This window comes from Saccostrea cucullata, unplaced genomic scaffold (genome assembly GCF_032062105.1).
Source record: "Saccostrea cucullata isolate Sc308-1 unplaced genomic scaffold, CSIRO_AGI_Scuc_v1 ctg4149, whole genome shotgun sequence".
Taxonomy (NCBI): Eukaryota; Metazoa; Mollusca; class Bivalvia; order Ostreida; family Ostreidae; genus Saccostrea; species Saccostrea cuccullata.
In genome coordinates, this window is record NW_026931501.1 from 22,805 (window position 1) to 48,367 (window position 25,563).

The 25,563-nt window shown below is 33.2% G+C and overlaps 1 protein-coding gene across 1 annotated transcript; it reads left to right on the top strand.

Annotated features, from left to right (window-relative positions):
- LOC134232774 (uncharacterized) lies at positions 1 to 20,755 on the top strand. The gene is made up of 11 exons (XM_062714750.1): positions 1 to 168; positions 1,354 to 1,391; positions 1,489 to 1,529; positions 2,530 to 2,625; positions 3,614 to 3,738; positions 7,166 to 7,255; positions 12,807 to 12,921; positions 14,677 to 14,792; positions 16,858 to 17,016; positions 17,228 to 17,362; positions 20,597 to 20,755. Exons 1-11 carry the CDS (start codon positions 85 to 87, stop codon positions 20,753 to 20,755), a joined length of 1,158 nt encoding a protein of 385 aa, XP_062570734.1. The 5' UTR covers positions 1 to 84.
- The last annotated feature ends 4,808 nt before the right edge of the window (positions 20,756 to 25,563 follow it).

The window sequence follows — 25,563 nt, forward strand, 5'->3', positions numbered from 1 at the left end:
CCATAAATATATCGTCGTTCTCAGGTGGGCACATTTGACTTGTCAAGTAACCGTATCATTTCCATTATTTAGTTTTTTGATGGAATGTCGGTCGGAAAGCGATCACTAATCTTATCTTTTCCTGTGCGATGGGCAAGGAGACGAAATAATTTTGCACAGTATTCGACGGTATGCAAAAGTTTTTAACGTGCTTTGACCCAGTTTTCAGTTTTGTTTACTTGTCAGCTGCTTGTAGGTCTACGCATTTACTTAAAATAATGAAATGTATTTGTAAGGCAAGCATTTTTATGGAGAAAAATATCCACATAAGATATATATGTTTTTAATGACAACATAACATAAGCATAGCCTAAATCGTGAGTCACTTGTACAGGTATGGGATCCGCTCCTGCAGTCCTTGATACCATTTTGTACAAGGCATGTAAGGAGTGCGAACACCCCTGGCTTACAATTTGAGGTACCCAACGCCTTATCTTGCTTGCATTTTTTAAAATACATATATATTTATTTATTTATTTTTCACCCCTTTTGATCATATTTTGTTTAAAAAAGAAGAGAGTCTGATAAAAGGTTAAACTGAATATTTTCTGACAAAACTGAAGCGTGCAATTCATAAAATATTTTCAAAAGCTATTAAGCCTGTTTTTAATAAATCTAGCAAACAGAATTTTTCCAGAACATTCCCTGGTGAAGGTAACTTAACTGTCATTAACAGTCATAACTAGAAGACATGATACTTAAACTTAAAGGACTGCATGACCTGATCGAAAACTTCTGTGACCTAATCATATGTTATCTCTCTTGTTAAATATTTGCTCAGCATATTTGGATAGATTGAGTGTAAACTAAACCTAGATCAGACTAGTTGGATTTTGCAATGAAAATATTCTTTGAGATGAGTTTAACTTTGAAAAGGTGACAACTTGAGATTAGTCTCATTTAAAAAAAAAATAGAAATGAGAAGGATTCTGAAGGGAAATGGCATATCCCTCATATTGCAGTCAATAGTCTTGTTACCTGTAAATACATGGCAAGTTTATTTATGTCTCCAATACCCTCACAATGTCAAAGTTTTGTGATTCCCGAACTCCACACAAACCCTTGACATGTGTGAAGTTTCGAAATCACAAAACCTTGACATTGTGAGGATGATAAATCTTATATATCCCCCTCTTTGTGTGATGGGAAATGTCTGTTTGTCTGTCCTAACAAACATTATTTGTCCAGAAATAAACAAGATTCAAACATTAAATTAGGCCTACTCTATAGTCTCGCAAATCAATTAAATGTATTTGATTTTTTTCTCCTTTAGCATTTTTTTTCAATCAGTTGTTTGCCTTTTTATTTTTATAGGACACCATTAGAAATGGTTTACTTGGAATGGTGGGAAGGTGAGAGTTGATAGTAGCTAGGTAACAGCTAGATAACAGATTTTTTTTTTTCATTAATTGTATCATGGCAGTGTTTGATATATCTTTTCTTTTTCAGAACACCTCTAGTGAGAATTAACAAACTTAGTGATGAAACTGGTTTGTAATTTTATTTCCTTGTCATCATACAAAACAATGAACAATTTGACATTAACAAATACATGTATTTCCAAACCCAAATACAAAGAATCTCTGAAAGTAAGCACTAGTACTACTTCTGCATATGATGCACTTATGTAAACCAGCTGATAAGAAATGTACTGATACTTCAATCAGTATTATTTGCATTGTAACAAATGCAAAACTGTAATAGAAAATGTTTTAATTTTGCATTGATTAATTCAACCATTTTCAAAGTCCAACAAATAATGTTCACATATATCAATGAGATTCTTAAGAACTTAAAAAAAGTAATGCAACATTTTGAATATATAAAGTGAAACTTGTTTATTCAGGATTTTGTGTTATCTGAAATCTTGCTTACTTGGTACGCATGTAATACAATTTTAACTTAAAGTCCACTTTAGTAAAAAAAATTTTAAAATGTCATATCAGTAATGTTTTCTATTCTGGCAATTTTCTAGTAAGGCTATCTAAATTTAATTCCCTGCCGGTTCTCAGGCCAATTTTCTCCAAAACAGATGCGGGAGGGCGGCATTTTATTTTTCATTTTATTGGCAATAAAGTAGATGAGGGAGGTCTTTTTTTTTTATTTTAATTTCCGAATTTTCTTTAACATAAAGATAATTTTTTTAATCACAGATATACTTTCCATTTCTGGTCAAAATTTCTGCTTTATCCATTGCTTAACAGCGTGTAAACATCGTAGTTAATGTCCTCGAATGTATTTTCAAACGAAGTGGCCAAAATCTCATTGTATATTTGAATACTAAACTACGAAAAAATTGAGGTAGGAATTTTTTTCCCGGATTGGTCTCCGCAATACCAACTTTTTATTTTATCAAAAATACAATAAAATCGGCAATGCAGCTACCTCAAAACGGATGCGCGCGGGCCTGAGAACCAAGATTTCAATTTTATATGGCCTAATGTTTGGATTAAACAAGTTTTACTTTATATTCTTTAAATTAATTTTCAGGTTGTGAGATTTTAGCAAAAGCCGAGTTTTGTAATGGAGGGGGATCAGTTAAAGATAGAGCTGCATACTTTCTCATCAAGGATGCAGAAGAAAAAGGTTGGTTGTTAGCAAGTGCATTTCATGCTCATGCATTCAAATATGACAAGTCTAATTTTTGCAATAATATTTACATTTGCTGTTTTCCTTTTTTTTTCTAATCAGCTTTGAAAATGATTTGATTTGCATTTTTTGTGTGTTTTCTTGGGTAGAACATCAAGCAGCTTGAGCTAAAGTGAAATCAAAAAGAGGCCTATAGATAGGTTAATGAAAAAAAATAATATGGCTGTGAAAAATTTAAACAATGGGGTGTACATTTCATGTTTTGAAACATAAAAAATATAAATATAAGGAATTTTAAAAAAGTTTTTTGGGAGTAATTGGTGTGTAATTGAATGCCTTATCATATGTCATTCCAAAGTAATAACCACAGGCAGTTTTTTTGAAAATCAGGGAAAAAATGAAGATCAAGGTCAAGGGTTCAAAAATCATAGCAATCTTTTAAATTATCTTGTCTCAGGTAATGCACATGTCAAATATAAAAGCCCTACATTTTCTTAGTCAAATGATGAAGAATTAATGAACCCATAATTTTGTGAGAAGCACCATTCACAAAACAAAATTACTTAATGTTATTTTTATGGTGCCTATAAATTCATGAAAAATATTTCGATCGACAGTCCACTTGTAAATTATATTTCTCGCAATTTGATGCCTAAGAGCCAATACACAATATTAGTACTCACCTAATGCGTCGTTTCAAATTTTCCATTGCTAATGAATAATCTACAGAATTAAACGTAATTAATGTTTTGCAATGAAACTTGTCTAATCTGAATGTTGTATATTCAAAAAAACTTGTCTAATGCAATGGAAATTATAAGTCCTTTTCAGTAAAATTAAATTCAGATGTTTACAATATTGTCTTAAATCTGGAATATTGTCTATAATCAGGCCAATTTTTTGGGAACCGGTGGTGACCGGATTAGACAAATTTCCCTGTATTTCACTGTATAATGAATGCATAGGTCTCTATTTTGTGTTGAAGGCTTATTGAGACCAGGAGGGACCGTTGTGGAGGGAACAGCAGGGAATACTGGGATAGGACTGGCCCACATGTGTCTGGCGAAAGGCTACAAGTGTGTCATCTTCATGCCCAATAACCAATCAAAGGCAAGGAAAAATATTACATAGTTATAAAGATTTTGAAGTTTTATACCCACATTACAAATGTGTCATCTTCATGCCAAATAACCAATCAAAGGCAAGGAAAAGTACCAGTATTGCACAGTTAAAGATATTTAAGTTCTATATCATTACCTACAGTTACAAATGTGTCATCTTCATGGCCCAACAACCAATCAAAAGTAAAGAAAATGTATTACACTGTTAATCTTCATGCCCAGCAACCACTCAAAGCTAAGAAAAAGTATTACACAGTTAATATTCATGCACAACAACCAATCAAAGGGAAGAAAAAGTATATTACACAATAAATCTTCTTGCCCAACAACCAATGCAAGGTAAAGAAAAAGTATTTTACATATAAAGATATCAATGTACATGTATACCCACAGTTATGAATTTGTCAGAAATGATATACCCCAAGTTAATACATGGTTCAATTCCAAAGCAGATGGGTACAGTCCACTAATTGTTTTCCCCATAGGTGAAAATTTTTATGTTTCTTTTCATAGTGATGTTCCTAATTTTCATTCAGCAGTGATTGATTGATATTGTATTTTGTTTAACGTCCCTCTCGAGAATTTTTCACTCATATGGAGACGCCACCACTTGCCGGTGGAGAGCTGCAAATTTTGTCCTATACTCGGCACTCAGGGCCGATGAGCAGGGCGACACGGGACCTCGGTTTATACGGTCTCATCTGAAGGACCGGTCTCCATGTCCCACAGTGGGATTCAAACCCACAGCGTAAGGATTGACTCCTTATTTTGTGACTCAGTGAGTGACCCCTCAAAATAAAGCACATCAAGTTGTCTTACTTGGTTAAAATCTTGAGGTGGCATGTCAGGTTTGTTTTCTAGCAAAATGCGTCTGTGTGCTTGAACCTATGTAAGTGAAAGTAGGGGAATTCAAGACTTCTAATTGGTGATATTTGCAAGGGAACATACTCCTTAACAAGTTTGAGGCTTAATTTAGTACATCTTCACATTATTATTTTATTCAAGTTTGCAAATTAAGGAACTTTTAATTTTTTTCTGCTCTACTTTCTTCTCCTACCAATCTAAAAATAATCAGAGGGATATACCCAGATAATCTTGGAAACTTATATTCTAATGCAATTGTTTTGTAAAATACGTTTTGATTGGCTAATGCACTGGTGTTTGAAGCAGTAAAACGAGCATTAACAAGCGTGAAAGCTTTTTCATTGTGACGTCTTAATAGAGCGACGCAAAAACACAATACTCCATGACGTATTTCATGTAACAAAATTCAACAAAATAAGACGTAAACAACAAACAAAATGCATGGATTGCATTAGAATGGGAATAACTAATCTTCTAATTTGGTATTTGCGACCGTTAATGCTGATTTAATGGTCGCAAACATCTGTTTTACCGGCTCCGCTTACGTGTCGCGGGTTAAACTCAGTTTGCGACCGTTAAATCAGCATTAACGGTCGCAAATACCAAATTAGAAGATAGTTATTCCCTAAATTATATAGTACTGTACCTGTGCTTATAAGACAGATTGAAATTCATTTTTAATATCAACAAGTCGATCGACTAAGTGATTGACTAAGTGAAACGAAGTACAATTTTTGAAATTTGATGATTCCACAGTATGAATTTGTTGAATACGATACACATGTACTAACTGTAATGTATAATTTATACAATGAAAGATATTAAAGGATGTACTATACCCCCAGTGATAAATCGTGTTGGAAATGATATATATACCAAGTTATATATGGTTCATTTTCAAACCATAAACATGACAAAATCGTGTAATCTAAGTTATATTGTATACTTAAACTCATATATAAGACAGACATAGAAAGTCCTTTTATTAACAAGTAGATCAACTTAGTAAAGAACATGTATGGTTTATTAAACTTGGTATAATAAGATATTGATGTAGCTGCAGTTCCCGGAGTTCTTTTCAAGTGTAGAATAACATCTAATTAAGGTTTTGATGAGTTGTAATTAAGGAATCACTGTGTAGTTTGTTGGGTATGCCAGGGACATTATTAATGAATAATGACAACTGGAAATGTGGGATATAATTTACGCACAACAGGTGATTTCTAATACAGATATCTTCATTTATATTTGGAATGAAAATTTTTAATAAATATGACAAACATTCTGTCTAATAAACTGAAATACACAAGACATTCTATTAATTTTCATAGTGCCCCCCTACTGACAGATACAAATGAGATCTTTGGGGATTGACAAGTGCATATAAGTAGATCTAGGTTTGACCGTGAATTTTGTACTGAAATACATGTATACTGCTGCAATCATTCTAAATGTATTGCAATATTTTCAATGACAGTTAAAATGATTTTTCATTATATATTTAATTAATCTCCATTTATCAGCAAACTGCATGTAAAAACTGTTATAAATATGCCACATAAAAAAAAAAGTTCATGTTGATTAATCTTAAATTTTCAATGAAATAATTACTTAAGAAATCCCAAGCATTTTGCCGACATAACAGTATACATTCATGTATTAGAATACTATATTTCCATGTCAATGAATTTCGGTATACTGGAATATTGATATTATTGTGCAGCCCTACACGTATATTTTTTGTTTTGACCTTTAAATTCACTCACCAAAATTTACATTCAGTTGTAAATATCAAGAAATCAAATCATTTCAAACTTGCAGTTGCAAGGAGGAAATAAAGAAATTGGAATTGTAAATACAATCAAACCTCATTATCTCAAACTCAATGGACCCAAGAAAAAAAAACCTGAGAGATATCTAAGGATCTGAGATATCCAGGGTAAAATACATAGAGAATAAAGGGTGGGGGACTTCCAAATCACCTCAACAAATATCAATGGTACTGTATAAGTGGAAATTTTAGCGAGGCACAAATTTAGCGATTTGTCCTCAGGAATGGGCATTTTGTTTTTAGTGTGAAGTAATTAACACATTTTTAAAAAGCTCACTATAGAAGCCTTTACAATTAAAATGCAATCAATTTTTAGGGATATTCCATTTTAGGGATCTCGGCACCACGCTAAAAATTCTGCTTATACAGTATTTCAGTATTATTTTGCAATTTTGTGATGAATTGCAATTTCTTAATGAATATGACTATTTTATTGTATATAGATGTATAACACACACTGGCCAGTAACTCTGCCAGTCAAATGACTTGTTCCTCATTTCAAAAAGCCTGTAATGACTTGCAAGTTGCAACAGAGGTATTACTGTAACAGTAAAACTCATTTAGTACAAACACATATATTGTGAATTCATGGATAAAGCGAAGTTATCTTGGATTCCCAGCTATATAAATTTGAAATAGCAAAGTAATTTCAAAGGTCCCTGGGACTTCGTTATAAGTGAATTTTTCTGTATTTTTATAGATTTTCTTTTTCATTACACAGGAAAAGATTGAATGTCTTCAGACACTAGGAGCTGAGGTTCATCCCTGTCCTGTAAAACCTTGGACTGATCCTGATAATTACAATCACCAGGTTAGTAAAACAATGGTCCTAGGACAGGGATAGTAAAACCTTGGATAGATGCTGATAATTACAATCAACAGGTTAGTATTCTGACCACAATAAAACAGTGGTCCTATTACGACAGGGTTAGTAAAACCTTGGACAGATCCTGATAATTACAATCACCAGGTTAGTAAAACAATGGTCCTTGGGCAGGGATAGTCAAACCTTGGAATGATCCTGATAGTTACAATCACCAGGTTAGTGTTCTGACCACACTAAAATAATGGTCCTAAGACAGGGATAGTAAAACCTTATGGTCCTAAGACAGGGATAGTATCCTGGCGTATTGTATTTTCGACCTATTTAGATGTTATTTTTTAATTTATCGCAAACTTTATAGAATCTGAAAAAATATGGGCTTAGAATGTTAGCATATGTGACTATAAATAAAATTATGTAAGCCAAATTGCAGTTTTGTGTTTATTTTATTTATATGCCATAATATGGAGAGGGTACAGTTTTCCTTACAAAAATATTAGCGTCTTGTGTTTTCGACCTAAATATAGTATCAACACCCAATCAGTATTTGCTATAAATATCCATTGGATATTTCAAGCAATAAAAATACGATTGTCTGTCTTTCAAAAAAAACTTTGAACAAGTTGCATATTTTGGTTGCAAATACATTTATTCGTTAATTTAACCCATCTGTCAGTAGCTGTGCATTTCCAAAAAAATCAATGAAATTGCGTTGCATTTTTCAGTAAAAATCTGTAAGAAAGTGCTCATATTTAAAGAAGAAAATAATTTGTTTGATCCACCCATTCATTTCAATATTCATGCGTCTCTTTGACAGAGATCTTAATTTTCTTTCGGAAAAGTGTCATCAAAAAATCTTTGTAATTAACCGATTACGGCTTTGATTAATCAACAGATAAAATGTGCAATAGTAAAAAGACTAGAATTTCTGACATCGGACTAAAACCATAGGAGGAATTCCCTTGAATTAATTATTTTGGGTATTTTCACTACAGTTGTGCTTTAAAGGTATTTTTCCAAGCGTAGCAACCAAAAATACTGTTCTACTGCGTGGTATCTGCACGGGAAGCAAACTGGGAAAAATAGGTCGAAAATACAATACGGTCGAAAACAGGATACTAGACGATAAAACCTTGGATAGATCCTGATACAGTGTAATTATAATCACCAGGTTAGTAAAACAGTGTTCTTTGGACAGTGATAGTAAAACCTTGGATAGATCCTGATAATTACAATCACCAGGTTAGTAAACAATGGTCCTAAGACAGGGATAGTAAAACCTTGGATAGATGCTGATAATTACAATCACCAGGTTAGTAAAACAATGGTCCTAAGACAGGGATAGTAAAACCTTGGACTGATCCTGATAATTACAATCACCAAGTTAGTGTTCTGACCACACTAAAATAATGGTCCTAAGACAGGGATAGTAAAACCTTGGATAGATCCTTATAATTACAATCACCAGGTTAGAAAAACAATGGTCCTAAGACAGGGTTAGTAAAACCTTGGACTGATCCTGATAATTACAATCACCAGGTTAGTAAAACAATGGTACTAGGACAGGGATAGTAAAACCTTAGATTGATCCTGATTATTACAATCGCCAAGTTAGTAAAACAATGGTCCTAAGACAGGGATAGTAAAACCTTGGACTGATCCTGATAATTACAATCACCAGGTTAGTAAAACAATGGTACTAGGACAGGGATAGTAAAACCTTAGATTGATCCTGATTATTACAATCACCAAGTTAGTGTTCTGACCACACTAAAACAATGGTCCTAAGACAGGGTTAGTAAAACCTTGGACTGATCTCGATAATTACAATCACCAGGTTAGTAAAACAATGGTCCTAAGACAGGGATAGTAAAACCTTGGACTGATCCTGATAATTACAATCACCAGGTTAGTAAAACAATGGTACTAGGACAGGGATAGTAAAACCTTAGATTGATCCTGATTATTACAATCACCAAGTTAGTGTTCTGACCACACTAAAACAATGGTCCTAAGACAGGGATAGTAAAACCTTGGACAGATCCTGATAATTCCAATCACTAGGTTAATAAAACAATGGTCCTAAGACAAGGATAGTAAAACAATGGTCCTAAGACAGGGATAGTAAAACCTTGGATAGATGCTGATAATTACAATCAACAGGTTAGTAAAACAATGGTCCTAAGACAGGGATAGTAAAACAATGGTCCTAGGACAGGGATAGTAAATCCTTGGATAGATGCTGATAATTACAATCACCAGGTTAGTATTCTGACCACAATAAAACAATAGTCCTATAACGACAGGGATAGTAAAACCTTGGACTGATCCTGATAATTACAATCACCAGGTTAACAAAACAATGGTCCTAAGACAGGGATAGTCAAACCTTAGATAGATCCTGATAATTTTGGGGCCCATTTTACAAAAGAACTTATAGCTAAGACCAAAAACTTTTGTTAATTGTAAAGTTTTGCAAAAACAAAAAATGCTTCTGTTTAAAAATGCTTAAAAATATCTTACAACATTCTTTTTAAAATTTTTTTTTATAAAACCATATTAACTTTAGGCATTCATTTGAATAGTACTTTTGCTATGCCTAAGAGGTCTTAAAATGCATTCTGAATATTTTGTTGAATGTAAAAGTCTCTTTTGTCTCCTGCTTAATGTCGTTATGGTAGTGCTTATTATGGTCACTGCTGGAATCAACATGGTGAAAAGTATATAGTTTGATATCAACTTATAAACAAGTGCCCAGGATGACTGTAAAATAAAGAAGAATATATACTCAGTATTCTGTAATCACAAACAATTTTTCAATAGACAGAATATTTTCCATGCAAAACTATATTTTGAGTGCATGTCCACAGAAAACGTAAAAATAAAACATGCAGTTGATTTTTCACCTTTGCTTTTGTGATGTGCTTCATGAGAAGTAGAATCGTAGGTCTGTACATATTCTATCACCAGAACTAAGTTTTACATTCAAACCTAATACAGATTATCAGATACTGTATACAGGGAAATTTCCCCCCCCCCCCATTTTATTTTTACCTCTTTCACCCTACCCTCGCTTGGGCAAATTTAAAAAGAGGCAAATTCAAAGAATACAGTATAATTTCTTGAACAAAACTGTGACTGGGCAAATTTAAAGCAGGGCAAAATTGTTTGCCAGGGTGAAAGGGCGAAAATAACCCTGTATATACAGTACTCATTGGTGATCTTGTCTTTTACTCATCTCCATTGGTTTTCCATTGATGAAAACAGATTTGACTCAAATAAATTCTATTCTAGGAGATATGTGTGTTCTGTATTTTACTTACAGTACTTCATTTTTTATTTTATTAAGACTGTAATTATTTTTGCATCATCAGTGTACTTAACTCATATGTGCTCAGTTTCACTATGCTGAACTTTTTGTATTGGAGCAAATAAATACCAAAAATTGTAAAAAATAAGCAGTTATTAGAAATACTTCTTTCTATTTTCTTAGAAACGATATTTTTGTACATATATGAGGGTTGTCTGGTAAAATCGTGGACAAAGCATTTTTCTCAAAAAATAATGGGTGCACTAAGCTGAAATTTTCAGTAAATGTTTATATATCATATTGAAGTGCATCATAATTTTTTTGATAAAATATAGACAAAAATAAAGATTTTACAATGTTTGAATGTGCACAGGGTATGGACTCAGGGCGCACAGTCAAAAAACGAAGGTTTTAAAGAATACATGAGTATTGATCCGAAATAAAAGATTTTAATAGAAAAGATTGGGGTAAAAATTATCGTTATTCGATTCCACAATTTATTTTGTCGTCTTTTTAAAAATATCAAGGCATTTGGTTAATTTTTGGCAGTTTCCTGAGCATTTGAAATTGGAAAGTGGTAAACACAATACATGAAAAATAGTGACATTTGATGATGTTACGGTGCACCGGAGAGCAGTTCAGTTTGATTTAGATGGTGTAATAACACCTTAAGAGACTTTAAATGAATAAAGAAGGAAAATTTTTTTTTAAAAATTACCAGATCTTTAGTATAGAAATGAAATGGGAGTTTTCTTAGTGAAGTTGTTCTTGATCGAGTCCCCATGTAGTACAAAACATATGGTCAAACTGCCATTGCAATAGCAAAAGACGCTGTCATTGTTGACCGTCAATATAAGATTGTCTATTAGTAGAATGATGGTAGGAATATAATTGTCTGTAACTTACTAATAAATCTGCAGAAGATCGCACGTTTGTGCCAGATTGGTTCTTCAACTGTTTATGGAGACAAAAGTATGTGCAAATGAAATTACTTAATTTAAGTGACTTATCCAACTTTATTTTTAGCGCAAAGATTAACCATGACGCTGTTTTAGACACTTTGACGTTATCAGCCGTGAGCCGTAAGGTGATACAATACATAACATATGTTCTTTGGCTTAAGGTGACAGCCATGACAAGTTTGATTGTTTACTTTTATTTTCTCAATTTGACCCAAATAAGCTCTATTTTTATTTGAAATAAAATAAAAATTACAGATAAAACTAGTCATTGTTGGAATACCAAACAATTCATGTGAAGATGGTGTGATACGTTAATAAAACAAATTAGTAGTGGGATGTCATTATCACATGCTGCAAAACAGCAAAACATTTTCAAAATCAATTTTCTAATTGTGTTTTCAAAATAGATATTGTTTGTCATAATGTTTAAAGCTTGAAAATATAATTTCAAAATCTAATTTGCACTAAATGACTTCATCTGTTATCTATATTCTTGGGAAAAAAAGTACCTTCTACATTAATTTTTATTTATTTCGTATTTCTAACTGCAACCAATAGGATGTCTTGAGGGAATATCCTAGAAAATTAGCTTTGGAAATTACAAAATTCATATGATATTGGCATTGGAGAGAACAAAAAGGGCATAAAAATCATGTTGGAAATTATAAAAATTTCTTACAAGTCCATTGTTGTACTGTCCAAGGTTAGAGAGTTTGTTAATCTGTCTTACTTCTGAAGGTTTATTTCTATTCAGTTAAATGATAAGTACAGCAATGGAGCTGGGTTTTTGTAAAAATTTATAAGGCTTTTATGAAATTATATTCAGGGTTTTTTTTTTGTAATGTCCTCCAGGGCAGGCCTGCTTAATTAAATAAGGATTTACTTTTGGAAAGGTTTTGTATAATCTAAATAAATTTACAAGAAGATGCTACATAAGTATATGCTGTAGAACAACTTGAATTAATTTAAGTATTCTTAACACATTGGTAGACCTTAAAATACAATGTAAATTAATTGAACACTTTATATATTTGCATGTATTTTCTCCACTGAGTAATTTTAGAGCAATTTCTACTCAATACTTTTACAATCTACTCAAGTCTTTGAACATTATTGCAAGTGTGTTTTGTTGAAAATAAATGAGAGCCCTTTTGAAAATTCTATTTTATACCCTGAAAATCTTGAACCTTTGGATAAAATGTATCATGTTTTTTTTCTTGGTCTGATTGAGTTCAAGATAATGAGGTTTTGCTATATTTGTTTTCAGGCAGCTAGGTATGCACAGAGTTTAGAAAATGCAGTCTGGACAAACCAGTTTGACAACACAGCCAATAAAAGGGCACACATTGAAACCACAGGGCCAGAGATTTGGCAGGAAACCAGTAAGTTTATCATCAGAAACTGCAGGACCAAAGATTTAGAAGGAAACTTGTAATTTTGTAATCAATCACTATAGTGTCTGCAAAACAAGAGGCCCATGGGCCACATCGCTTATCTGAGTAACGGGTGATGCAGTTCTTTACCAGATTCCCCCTCTTGCTATATCTATCATGCCCCACTACCCCCTTCCCTTTTATGATTTTAAAACTTTAGAATCTACACTACCCAAGGATGCTTCCACATAAATTTCAGTTTTCCTGGCCCAGTGGTTATTGAGAAGAAGATTTTTAAAATTTGTTCTAAATATTTCTATGTAAAACTTGGATTCCCTATTGTGGCCCCGCCCTACCCCCAGGGGTCATGATTTTAACAACTGAATATCTACACTACCTAAGGATGCTTCCATATAAGTTTCAGCTTTCCTGGCCCAGTGGTTCTTGAGAAGAAGATTTTTAAAGATTTGTTCTATATATTTCTATGTAAAACTTGGATTCCTTATTGTGGCCCCGCCCTACCCCCGGGGGTCATGATTTTAATGATTTAATATCTACACTACCCAAGGATGCTTCCATATAAGTTTCAGCTTTCCTGGCCCAGTGGTTCTTGAGAAGAAGATTTTTAAAGATTTGTTCTATATATTTCTATGTAAACCTTGGATTCCTTATTGTGGCCCCGCCCTACCCCCGGGGGTCATGATTTTAACAATTTAATATCTACACTACCCAAGGATGCTTCCACATAAGTTTCAGCTTTCCTGGCCCAGTGGTTCTAGAGAAGAAGATTTTTAAAGATTTGTTCGATATATTTCTATGTAAACCTTGGATTTCTTATTGTGGCCCCGCCCTACCCCTGGGGGTCATGATTTTAACAATTTAATATCTACACTACCCAAGGATGCTTCCACATAAGTTTCAGCCTTCCTGGCCCAGTGGTTCTTGAGAAGATTTTTTAGTGACCCCATCCTTTTTTTGTCTTTTCTTGATTATCTCCCCTTGTAAGGAGACTTGGCCCTTTATTTTAACAATTTAAACTCCCCTTCACCCAAGGATGCTTTGTACCAAGTTTGGTTAAAATTGGCCCATTGGTTCTTGAGAAGAAGTCAAAAATGTGAAAAGTTAACAGACAGACGGATGGACACCGGACAAAATGTAATCAGAAAAGCTCACTTGAGCCTTCGGCTCAGGTGAGCTAAAAAAGGAAGATCCGGCACTTACAAAGATAGAATTTTTTACACCAGTTTTAAAATTACCTGGCAAGTCCTATTGAAAGGGGGGGGGGGGGGGTTCAGCTACATGGTGTATGGGATTTGATATCATGGATAAAGAAGAGCAAAGTTGTTGATACCATATAAGCAGAAATTTTAGAGAGGATTTAATTTTGGCATTATTAGCGAGGGTGCTGAGATCGCGAAAATTTAATATCGCTAAAAAATTATTTGTGTTTTATTTGCTAAAGCTTCTTTAGTGAACATTTTAAAATCGCTAAAATTGCATCTCACTAAAAATAAATTACCAGCTTTTAAGGACAAATCGCTAAATTTGCGTCTCGCTAAAATTTCCACTTATACGGTATTTAATTTGAAAATTTTACATGCTGTGAAGGACTTGAATTCTTTGGGTCTCTTCATTTACCACAAAAACAATGAAACTTAAACCTCCAACAAAAATTAATAATTTCACAGCAATTCCTATGTATGAAGAAAACTGTACATTGTTGGTGGAAATTGTTAAGTCATATGTTTTTTGATTAACCCTCAGATGGGAAAGTGAATGCTGTGGTATTTGGAACCGGAACAGGTGGGACTTTAGCCGGAGTGGGCACCTACCTCAAAGATAAAAACAAAAATGTCCAGGTGTTTCTGGCTGATCCTCAGGTAATTTTATGTTCTTCGACAAGAAAGGTAATACATAACAATATGGTTGCATTATATTACTGTCACATCTTCAAAGTAGTCTGTATGTTGCTACATACTCATTACTTCTGCAAAATAGCATACATTACTGCTACATTTGTAAGTATACAATAGCACTTGTGTCATAACTTTAAGATTAAATTTGGTATAAGGAAAGAAATCTTTATTTCAGGAATAGCAAAGAAAAATTATTACTAAACTTTGCAAGTAATCTCTATTGTTCAAATTAACTCCCAGGGGCAGGCGGGGTCAAAGTCTTTTGAAATCTTCTTTTCAAGAGTCAATGGATGAAAAAAGAAAAGATAAAACTTATGTGTAAGTTTTTTAACATAATAGAATTTTTGTGAATTCATTTTTTTCCTAAGATTATGGACCTTAAGGGTTAGGGTAGGGCTAAAGTCATTGGGCTAAAGTCAGGGATCCAATTTTACATAATTTATGTGTATGGGGGAGTTCTTCTGAAATGCATCAAGAGGATTTCAGTCATACTGAGATACTTAAACATTCACAGTTAGTGTGGGTTGAAAGATCTATTAGAGTTAGAATGGGGCTACAATATGGGATCAAATTTTTCAATGAAACCACTCTGTAAGGTTATGTAGGTAAGATGTGTAGCTCATATGGGGCATTTTCTTTTGTTGTCTAAGGATAACAGATTTAAATGGAATAAAAGGGGCATACAACCCTCTCTTTCTCCAAATATTTATTACAAATATTTCATAGCCAAGGAATAATCTGATATTTTGTTAGAATTTGATTACACAGGAACAGTTTTGCAAAGTATCAAAAATTTTTATGATAAATATGAAATACTGTATTTTACGAGGTATATTTTCTATTGTCTGAGTATAAGCATCCTTGACCAATCAAAACTTTGAAAGGGAACTTAATTGCAATGAAATTCCATTTTAATTATTTTTTTTTCATTCTGAGCCGTTAATGTCAACCCAAAGCCTGTGAATGGTTGACTACAAGAAGACAATAAATTTGCTAACGATGATGTACTTTACTATTGTAAATGTATGTATATAAACTCACATTGGTAATGAATATCAGTTACAGTGCATGTATAATTGCCAATATTAAAGAATTTCAGTAAGAAAATGTAGATCAGCAGACGGTTTGTCAATAAAGGACAATTGTACTTATGGACCCTGGTAAAATGTTAAAAATTGATTCAAACAAAGCATAATTTTTTTTTTCATCTCACATCATCAAATGATATCTTAATCACAAGATTCAAGAAATCTTAGTGCTGAAATTCATGTATATACAAAGATGAAAGCCCCATACAATGTGGTAGGAGTCAACTTACATTTATGAGTTTCTTTAGTAAATTGAGGATCGGCATTCATTTGAAAGCCTAATTGTTAACTATCAGCTTAATGTAGTGCAAACTTACATAATATGTCTTTTTTTAACATACATATTGTAAGGCAATTGTACTAGTATTGGAAGTCATAATATTATACAGCTCTAAATAACTGACCTATATAGATGACACTCAGATAGATTCAGCAAAACTTTTCCAGATTTGGGGTATCTGTAGGCATTTTAAATCCCTAGTTCTTCAAAATCCATGCAGTTGATGCAATAAAAATGTAGCTGTATTCTTTGGTCTGCTTCTGTTTTTTAAAATAATTAATTCTTTATATCACGAGAAATCCATTACTAGCATGTAAATCATTGTAAACATGCATAACCTTTACTGTACAATGAATTAGCAGCCTCCCAAGGAAACTTCAGTGATGTACATAATTTAACTAAAATGTCTTTAAAGCTTACATAAGTACATGTATTTTGTTTCTGAATTGTCCTAGAGTGAAATTTAATTTCTTGTTTAGTTGTTATCCCACAGTGGATGCAGATGAAAGAAAGGGGGAAAACAGGTCAAATAGCAGAGAGATCTTCCTGCAGTGTATAGTCCAATAGAAACCTGGATATTTAGTTAGAATTTGTTTTCACTAAAACAAACATTATTGTGATGTAACATTGAATGATAGTTATGTAATAATTTCTCTTTCAGGGAAGTGTTCTGTACAACTATATAAAAAATGGGAAGTTAGAGAGAACTCCTGGAGATTCCATTACAGAGGGCATAGGTCAAGGTCGAGTCACTCAAAATTTGAAGGATGCCCCTATTGATGATGCATTAGCAATCAAAGATGTCCATGCAGTGGAATGGGTAAATGGAAAGATGAATTTAACAGGATATTTCAGACTTTTGACCATAGAGTAGCTACAAATCAAATAATGGATCCTAGAATCAGATTTAAAGCCACAAGAGGAATTCAAGGCTTAACCTTAGGATATATAGAGAAATTGTTTAAAAATCTGAAGAAAATAAACTTGTGCAATTTTCTTGATTAATACTTTCAGAATGCTTTATATTTCAGACCTTCAGACTTCTCCATGAGGAGGGCTTTTTTGTAGGTGCTTCCACGGGACTAAATATAGCAGCTGCAAAGCAGGTAGCTGAGATCATGGGTCCAGGACACACTATTGTTACCTGTCTGTGTGACACAGGCCAGGTAATTTTGTTTTTAGCTCACCTGAGCCGAAGGCTCAAGTGAGCTATTCTGATCAAAATTTGTCTGTCGTTGTCGTAAACTTTTCACATTTTCATCTTCTTCTCAAGAACCACTGGGCCAATTTCAACCAAACTTGGCACAAAGTATCCTTGGGTAAAGGGGATTCAAGTTTGTTCAAATGAAGGGCCATGCCCTTTTCCAAGGGGAGATAATAATGAATTAGAGAAAAATTAATGGCGTTTTAAAAAAATCTTCTTCTCAATAACCACTGGGCCAGGAAAGATGAAATTCATGTGGCATCATCCTCAGGTAGTGTAGATTCAAATTTGTTCAAATCATGACCCCCGGGGGGTAGGGTGGGGCCAAAATGGCCGATCAAAGTTTTACATAGGAATATATAGGAAAAATCTTTTAAAATCTTCTTCTCAAGAACCACTGGGCCAGGAAAGACGAAACTCATGTGGCATCATCCTCAGGTAGTGTAGATTCAAGTTTGTTCAAATCATGACCCCCGGGGGTAGGGTGGGGCCAAAATGGCCGATCAAAGTTTTACATAGGAATATATTGAGAAAATCTTTAAAAATCTTTTTCTCAAGAACCACTGGGCCAGGAAAGATGAAATTCATGTGGCATCATCCTCAGGTAGTGTAGATTCAAGTTTGTTCAAATCATGACCCCCGGGGGTAGGGTGGGGCCAAAATGGCCGATCAAAGTTTTACATAGGCATATATAGGAAAAATCTTTAAAAATCTTCTTCTCAAGAACCACTGGGCCAGCAAAGATGAAACTCATGTGGAATCATCCTCAGGTAGTGTAGATTCAAACTTGTTCAAATCATGACCCCCGGGGGTAGGGTGGGGCCAAAATAGCCGATCAAAGTTTTACATAGGAATATATAGGAAAAATCTTTAAAAATCTTCTTCTGAAGAACCACTGGGCCAGCAAAGATGAAACGCATGTGGCATCATCCTCAGGAAGTGTAGATTCAAATTTATTTAAATCATGACCCCTGGGGGTAGGGTGGGGCCAAAATGGCCGATCTAAGTTTTACATAGGAATATATAGAAAAAATCTTCTTCTCAAGATCCATTGACACAGGAAAGATGAAACTCATATGGAATCATCCCCAGGTAGTGTAGATTCGACTGTGTTCAAATCATGACCCCCCGGGGGTAGGGAGGGGCCAAATGGCCGATAAAAGTTTTATATAGGAATATATGGGGAAACCTTTTAATATCTTCTTTTCAAGTACTTCAAAGCCATGCTTAGTGATATTTTTAGGAAATCATCCTCAGGTAGTGTAGATCCTATTTTGTTCAAATCATGACCCCCTGGGTGTTAAAATTCAAGCCCCCCCCCCCCCCCAGTAAACTTTCAGTTCTGATCTGATATGTGCTCTTTCCTAGCCAATTGCTCAGGTGAGCGATGTGGCCCCTGTGCCTCTTGTTATTTGTTTGTTTTAAGACCTTTTCGAGATTTTTTCCCTCATGTTAGGATTCCACCTCTTGCCAGTGGAGGGCTGCAAATGTAGAGCAACCACTCTAACCATTGCACCACATGGGGGATAAATTTTGTTTTTGAAAATATTGATACTCACACATATGCCAATCCCAGCTGCTTTTCATTATGCACTTCATGTAATATACTCTTATTAAGTAATAATTGATCTCTCTTATATAAAGAGGAATATTTGGAAAACAAGGATATTAAAAATTTATCTTAATTTATTTACTTACTTTTCACAGGATGGTTTTTGTTAATAACTCCTGGAATCAATAATAAACATTTAGTTTTTCATAGGTAAAGTAGCCAAAAGTTTCTGTCATTATTATGATCAGTTAAATGTTGTTAATATAAAATAAGTCCACAATGAAAATATTCACCATCATGATCATGATTATTTAAGACCTATGATACGTACTGATTCAAAGTCAACTTTTCTAAGAAGTGCATTGACTTCAAATGTTTAGGCTTAAGTGTGTTGAAATAGATTTATGTGCAGTGCTTTAATATATGGGTACCTTTCCACTTATCATGACTTATAGTGCCAAAAGTAATTGAAACAATTGCAGATATTTAACAGTAATATTGATATTTGAAATCACAATATTTGACGATTATTTGTTGATAAAATTCTAAAAAATTTGGTATTAGTCATGAGTTCATAACCCACATCTAAAGTCAGGCATCTCATTGCAAAAAGGTGGTTTGGGGTTCAGGAATTGGCTGTCCTAATTTTAGAAGCCAAGAACATAAAAAAACCTAAAATAAGTACTGTAAAATCACATATTTTCTTGGGATCAAATATTTTGTGGTCCGATGAAAAAATATGGGTTCTCGGGGATTAAAATTTCAAGGATGAAGAATTTTAAGTAGTAATATCTGTGAAAAATTACATTCAAAAATACATTAAATTCTTGGGTTTCTTCATACCTCAAAAAAAAAAAACAACTATAAAAATTAACCCCCTAACAAAATGAGTGATTTTACAGTAATCACTGAATCCTTGTGTGTTTGTTAATATACATATATGGTTAACTTGGGTACCTTTCTTTCTACATGTATAATCTTCATATTTAAACCACTTAGGTTTATATAGGTGGTAAATGGTAAGAGAAAGACATTTTTACAGACATTTGGTCAAAGTCAAAATGATTCTCTTATTAAACGAAGCATAATGTTTAGGCCTGTATCAAGAAGTTGACATGTCCATAAACATAATACTTTTGATGATTTCCATAAGAAGCTTAAATGTTAAGACTAGCAGGGTAGTTCAGATTGCTATTGTTGACACAACTGAGTTTTCATGAATCATTTCTTTGCAGTAAAACATGTTTCTAATGAACACAAATATATAATGAATTGACATATGCAGCAAAGTGATTCCCATTCCTTATGGCTTTAAAATATACAGTGTAGTGGGATCAGATATAATGAATGATGTTTATATTTAAACAAAGCCCTGTGAATTTCAGTACAAGCATGTTTTATACACTGTAATAATAATAAAAGTTTTGAGGTATATATAGGCAAGCCCTATATATAGGGGTCTTCAGGTAGAGCGAGAATTTGAACAGAAATGGCGGACACATTCCTTTTTCAAATCGTGAAAAGCTTCAATTTAGAATTAAATAAAGTAAACAAAAATGATGAATTGATACAGTATTTTACATATGACATACTCAATATATTTTATTGGAGTTTTCTCCCTTACAGTGTTATTCTCTTTTCTAGAGATACTATGGAAAGTTGTTCAGTAGGAAGGTGCTTCAAGACAGAGGTAAGATCATAAACAGATTTAAAATGGGGTGGGGTGAAAAAGTCTCCTCCTCCTTACCACCACCACCCCACACCCCAAAAAGGGGAGAATTGCACAGAGATACATGCATTTAGTACAGAAGGACAGATAATACAAACCAATTTTTTATCAAAAGTCCTGAAAATAATATCCTGAATTACATCAATGTGAGAAAAAATAATAAGCTTCATAGTATAGAATTTACTGTATACAGGGAAATTTTCGCCCCATTTTAATTTCGCCCCTTTTGCCCTACTTTCTATTGGGCGAATTTAAAACGGGGCGAATTCAAAGAATACAGTATAATTTCTTAAACAAAACTATGACTGGGCGAATTTAAAACAGGCCAAAATTGTTTTCAAGTGTGAAAGGGCGAAATTAAGATGGGGCAAAAATAACCCTTATACAGTATTTTAATTCAAAATTTCATAAAAATGGGATTTTAAGTGACAAAAAATTATATAGATTAATAAGGATGGTCGCAAAATGTCATGAAAAGTTAACAAATTCTTAATATTTTAGTTACATGTATTTATTTGTCACAGCATTTACAACCAAAATTGGTCAAACAATATATACCAATCCAGGCATGTATCATCTGTCTAAAAGGGCAAAAATTATTTTTCAAGTAATTTACGAATTACCGAAAAGAAAACATTTTGAATGAATACTTTAGATACCAAAATACCACTGTTTAAGTCAGGTGGGGATCTTTTTTTGTTTTGTTTTTGCATCTGTAAAATATTTTCAAATTTGCTCCCACACCTAAGATTAAATCCTTGATCACCTATTGGAGATTTCTCTCCAAGTCAGTTGGAGATAAGTTGTTTTGATATACGGGTATGTACTGATTGACGAAAACAAGATTGTTTTGCACTTAAGTTTGTAGAAGGTGCTAGGCTATAGGTTGTATTATTACTATTTTATTTTATTAAACAAGGACATATGTACCTTTCATTTAGCATTAATGTAATAAATTGGATATAAAACATATACATGTAATGAAAGTGATTAGTATATACACTAATTGCTTAAAATGGGTACAGAAAGCAGAGGGTTTTTGCCTTGAGGACAGCCACAGCAAAATAAAATAGATATGTATGTACTGATAATACTTTCAAATAAATTAAGAATCTTCGGTGAAATGTTCAGACAATCTCTTTCACTCTTGACTGTTTTAGGAGTTGATTTGATACGGAATTTTATCTTTTAGTACTTTCATATCAGTGCAATGTATAATAGAGGTCATTAGGTGTTTATTGAATATTTTGCACATTAAGCAAACAGTTGGACGTAAAAACCTTTATATTATTGCTTTAGCTTCCCTTGAACTGGCATAAAAATTACCTACATGTATGTACTGTAAAAGTCTAGACGCAAAAGAAGAGAATAGACATGTATATGTGATTCTTGCAGTGATTTTATTTAGGCAATAATAAGTTGACATAAATAACCATTTTAGAGTAGAGATGGAAACAAAATCGTCTGCAAAAGAGATGGAAATCAAATTTTCAGCATAAGATCATGTTAAAGTAAAAGCCCCCCCCCCCTCCCCCAATTAGCTTCTTTTATAAAATTTGTCCTCAACACCTTCTGAAAAATCTATTACATTTTCTCAGAATAATTATTATATATGCTCTCATTAATACATGGCCTGTTCTCTTTATGGCTGCATATCACATCTGGAATTTTGTATAAAAATATTCAACTTTTGATTTCCAACATCTAAAAGTTCTCCAATATTTTACATAAAGTACTTTTCTGAAAATGAAAACAGACTGTTAACTTTTTCCCCACATAAAAAATGAAAGAATAAATAATTAATGTCTTACATAAATTTGGTGCAGTCACCAACAATGTTCAGGGGAACATTGAATTTGGTAAACATTGCATGATCATTTAAATTATGCAAAATTTTTAAACTTGACTTGATGCATTTATGTACAGTGTATTGTAATATTTTTATTAAAAAATGTGGTTTGAATTAAATATAATATTTATATCCTATGAAGAAATTTATGTTTATTTACTTGATTAAAATTAAATTTCAAGAAAGGTACCCTACAAAAATATTAGAAATGTACAAGAAGAAATGTCAAAAATGATGTGTAAAATATGGAAATGGAAATAAATACATATAATGTAAGAATTGTAAAGCAAAATTCTAGAAATGAAATGCTGCCCTCTATATAGAGCTGTGAGGAAATGAAAATGTATACCCTGGACCCACTATAGGATACATGTTTATCTTTCCATTCCTCAGAGAAGAAAAAGTAAAACCCTCAAGAAATCAGAGATCGTTTTGCTGTCTGTTAGCAAATTATCTGATGCAATAACAGCCACTCATCAATCTGCAGACTTCATTGAATGAGGGATGGTAACAGGAAGAATTCTCTTAGTTAGTGGTCAAAAGTCTTGTTTATTTGTCGGAAATAATTGATTTGATCATTAAAGGAGTTATTATTTGAAGAATTTCATTTTTTTAATGAAAATCTTTACAACAGTTCATTAAAATGCTGGTATAAGATAAATTAACCAACATAAATTTTTGCATGAGTCAGCAATAATTATATTTATTACCACATATATTTGCCTATAAATTGATTATAAGGAGTTTAATTAAAAAGTTATTTTCCTGTAAGATGAAAAACAGTATTATTTTTAATGATTCCAGAAATAATTGTTCATAAAGGTACAAACTTATTATAATGTAGAAAAAATGATCAAGGCCACTACAGTGTATATGCATAAAGCCCAGAATCTTATATTTATGTTCCCCAAACGAAGTTGGGGAACATATTGTTTTTACTCTGTTTCTTATTATTATTATTATGTTCCCCAAACGGAGTTTGGGAACATATTGTTTTTACTCGGTTTCTTAGTATTATTATTATTATTATTTTTTTTCTTATTTGTTCTCCGGTACTTTTTTGTCCGCGAGTGTTCTCAGAAACTGTTCACCCAACTGAGCTAAAACCTTTTTAGGGTTAATAGGTGTGTAGTGTAGGTGTGCGGAACGAAGGTCATTTTGCGCGCATACGCCTGCACGTGCGTGCGCGTGAAATGAGTGAATTGACTGATATACTTAATATAGCTATAACTTTTACATTTTTTGATGAAATGCTTTGAAACTCATTACATGAGGATATATTAATAGTGTTAATATAATGACACTGTCAAATTAGCACGAACTCACGCGCATGCACGTGCGCTTTGCTCTGATTGGCTGAAACAAAAATCTAAATTTCTCTTTTGTTTTTTGACGAAATGCTTTGAAAGTTTAAACATTGTCATGAATTAGGATAACCTACAATATAATATGGAAAAAATTTCATGAAATCACGCGCATGCACGTGCAATGCAATCCGATTGGCTGAAACTTTAAATGGCTATATCTCCTTTGTTTTTTGACGAAATGCTTTGAAATTTAAAACATAGTCACGCATTAGGATATCCTGCAATATGAAATACAAAAATTTCAAGAAATCACGCGCATGCACGTGTGCTGCAATCTGATTGGCTGAAACTTTAAATGGCTATATCTCCTTTGATTTTTGACGAAATGCTTTGAAATTTAAAACATAGTCATGCATTAGGACATTCTACAATATGATTTAGAAAAACATTCTTTAAATCACGTGGATGCACGTGTGCTGCAATCTGATTGGCCGAAACTTGAAATGGCTATAATTCCCTTGGTTTTCAACCAAACAGGATGGGATTTAGAACATAGATAGATATAAAGGCCTCCTACAAGAGGGTATGGTCATCATGCACGTGCACGCACGTGCGTGCATTTGGAACGAGTGAAATTAAATATACACTTAAATGAGTGATTTTTTAAATACTTTTGGACTAAATGCTTTAATATAAAGTATATTTAAATATATAGAAAGTGTAGACAAGATTATATGATCATTACGCACGTGCATTCACATGGGCACGCGTGCAATGTTAAAATTTGAATATAATTGGTATCCTTTTGGGAAAACGTTGTAAAAGTAAAAAATGCACAGATGTTGTCTTATTAATGAAGTTTACAGGGAATATGGCATCAAAAGGGATTTGGGGAGCGTTTGGGGAACATCTGTAACGGTTCCCGTTACAATTAGCACTAGTTATTATTATTATTATTATTTTTCTTCTTCTTCCTGGGTACTTTTTTGTCCGGGAATGATCTTGTAAACTGTTCGTCCGAGGTAGGTAAAACCTTTTTAGGGTAAGTAGACATGTTATGCAGATTTGCGGAATCAAGGTCATTTTGCGCGCACGTGCTTGCAAGAGCGCGCACGTGCAACACTTGAAATAACCAATATAATAGATATAGTCGGAACTTTTCTATTTTTTGATAAAATGCTTTGAAACTCATAATGTAAGGATACATTAGTAGTATAAACAAGATGGCATGGTCAAAATAGCAAGATCTCACGCGCATGCACGTGCGCTTTGCTCTGATTGGCTGAAACTAAAGTCTCAATATCTTTCTTGTTTCTTGTCATAATCTTTTGAAATTTTGAACATGGTCCTACATTATGAAGATATGTTTAGCATGATATTAAAATTTTAATGAAACATAAATGTTGGTGCTGTAATCTGATACATTAAACTTTAAATGGCTATACCCTTTGTTTTTTGACGAAATGCTTTGAAATTTAAAACATAGTCATGTGACTGCGGTATTCCTAAAATAAGATATAGAAAGAGTACAAGAAATTAGGCGCATGCACGTGTGCTGCAAATATAATGGCTGAAACTTCAAATGGCTATAAATCTCTTGTTTTCAACCAAACAGGATGGGATTGTAGAAACTTGGATAAATATAAGGGACTCCTACAAGAAGGTGTAGTCATTATGCACGTGCTTGCACGTGCGTGCACGTGAAAAGTAAAATAAAAAATACACT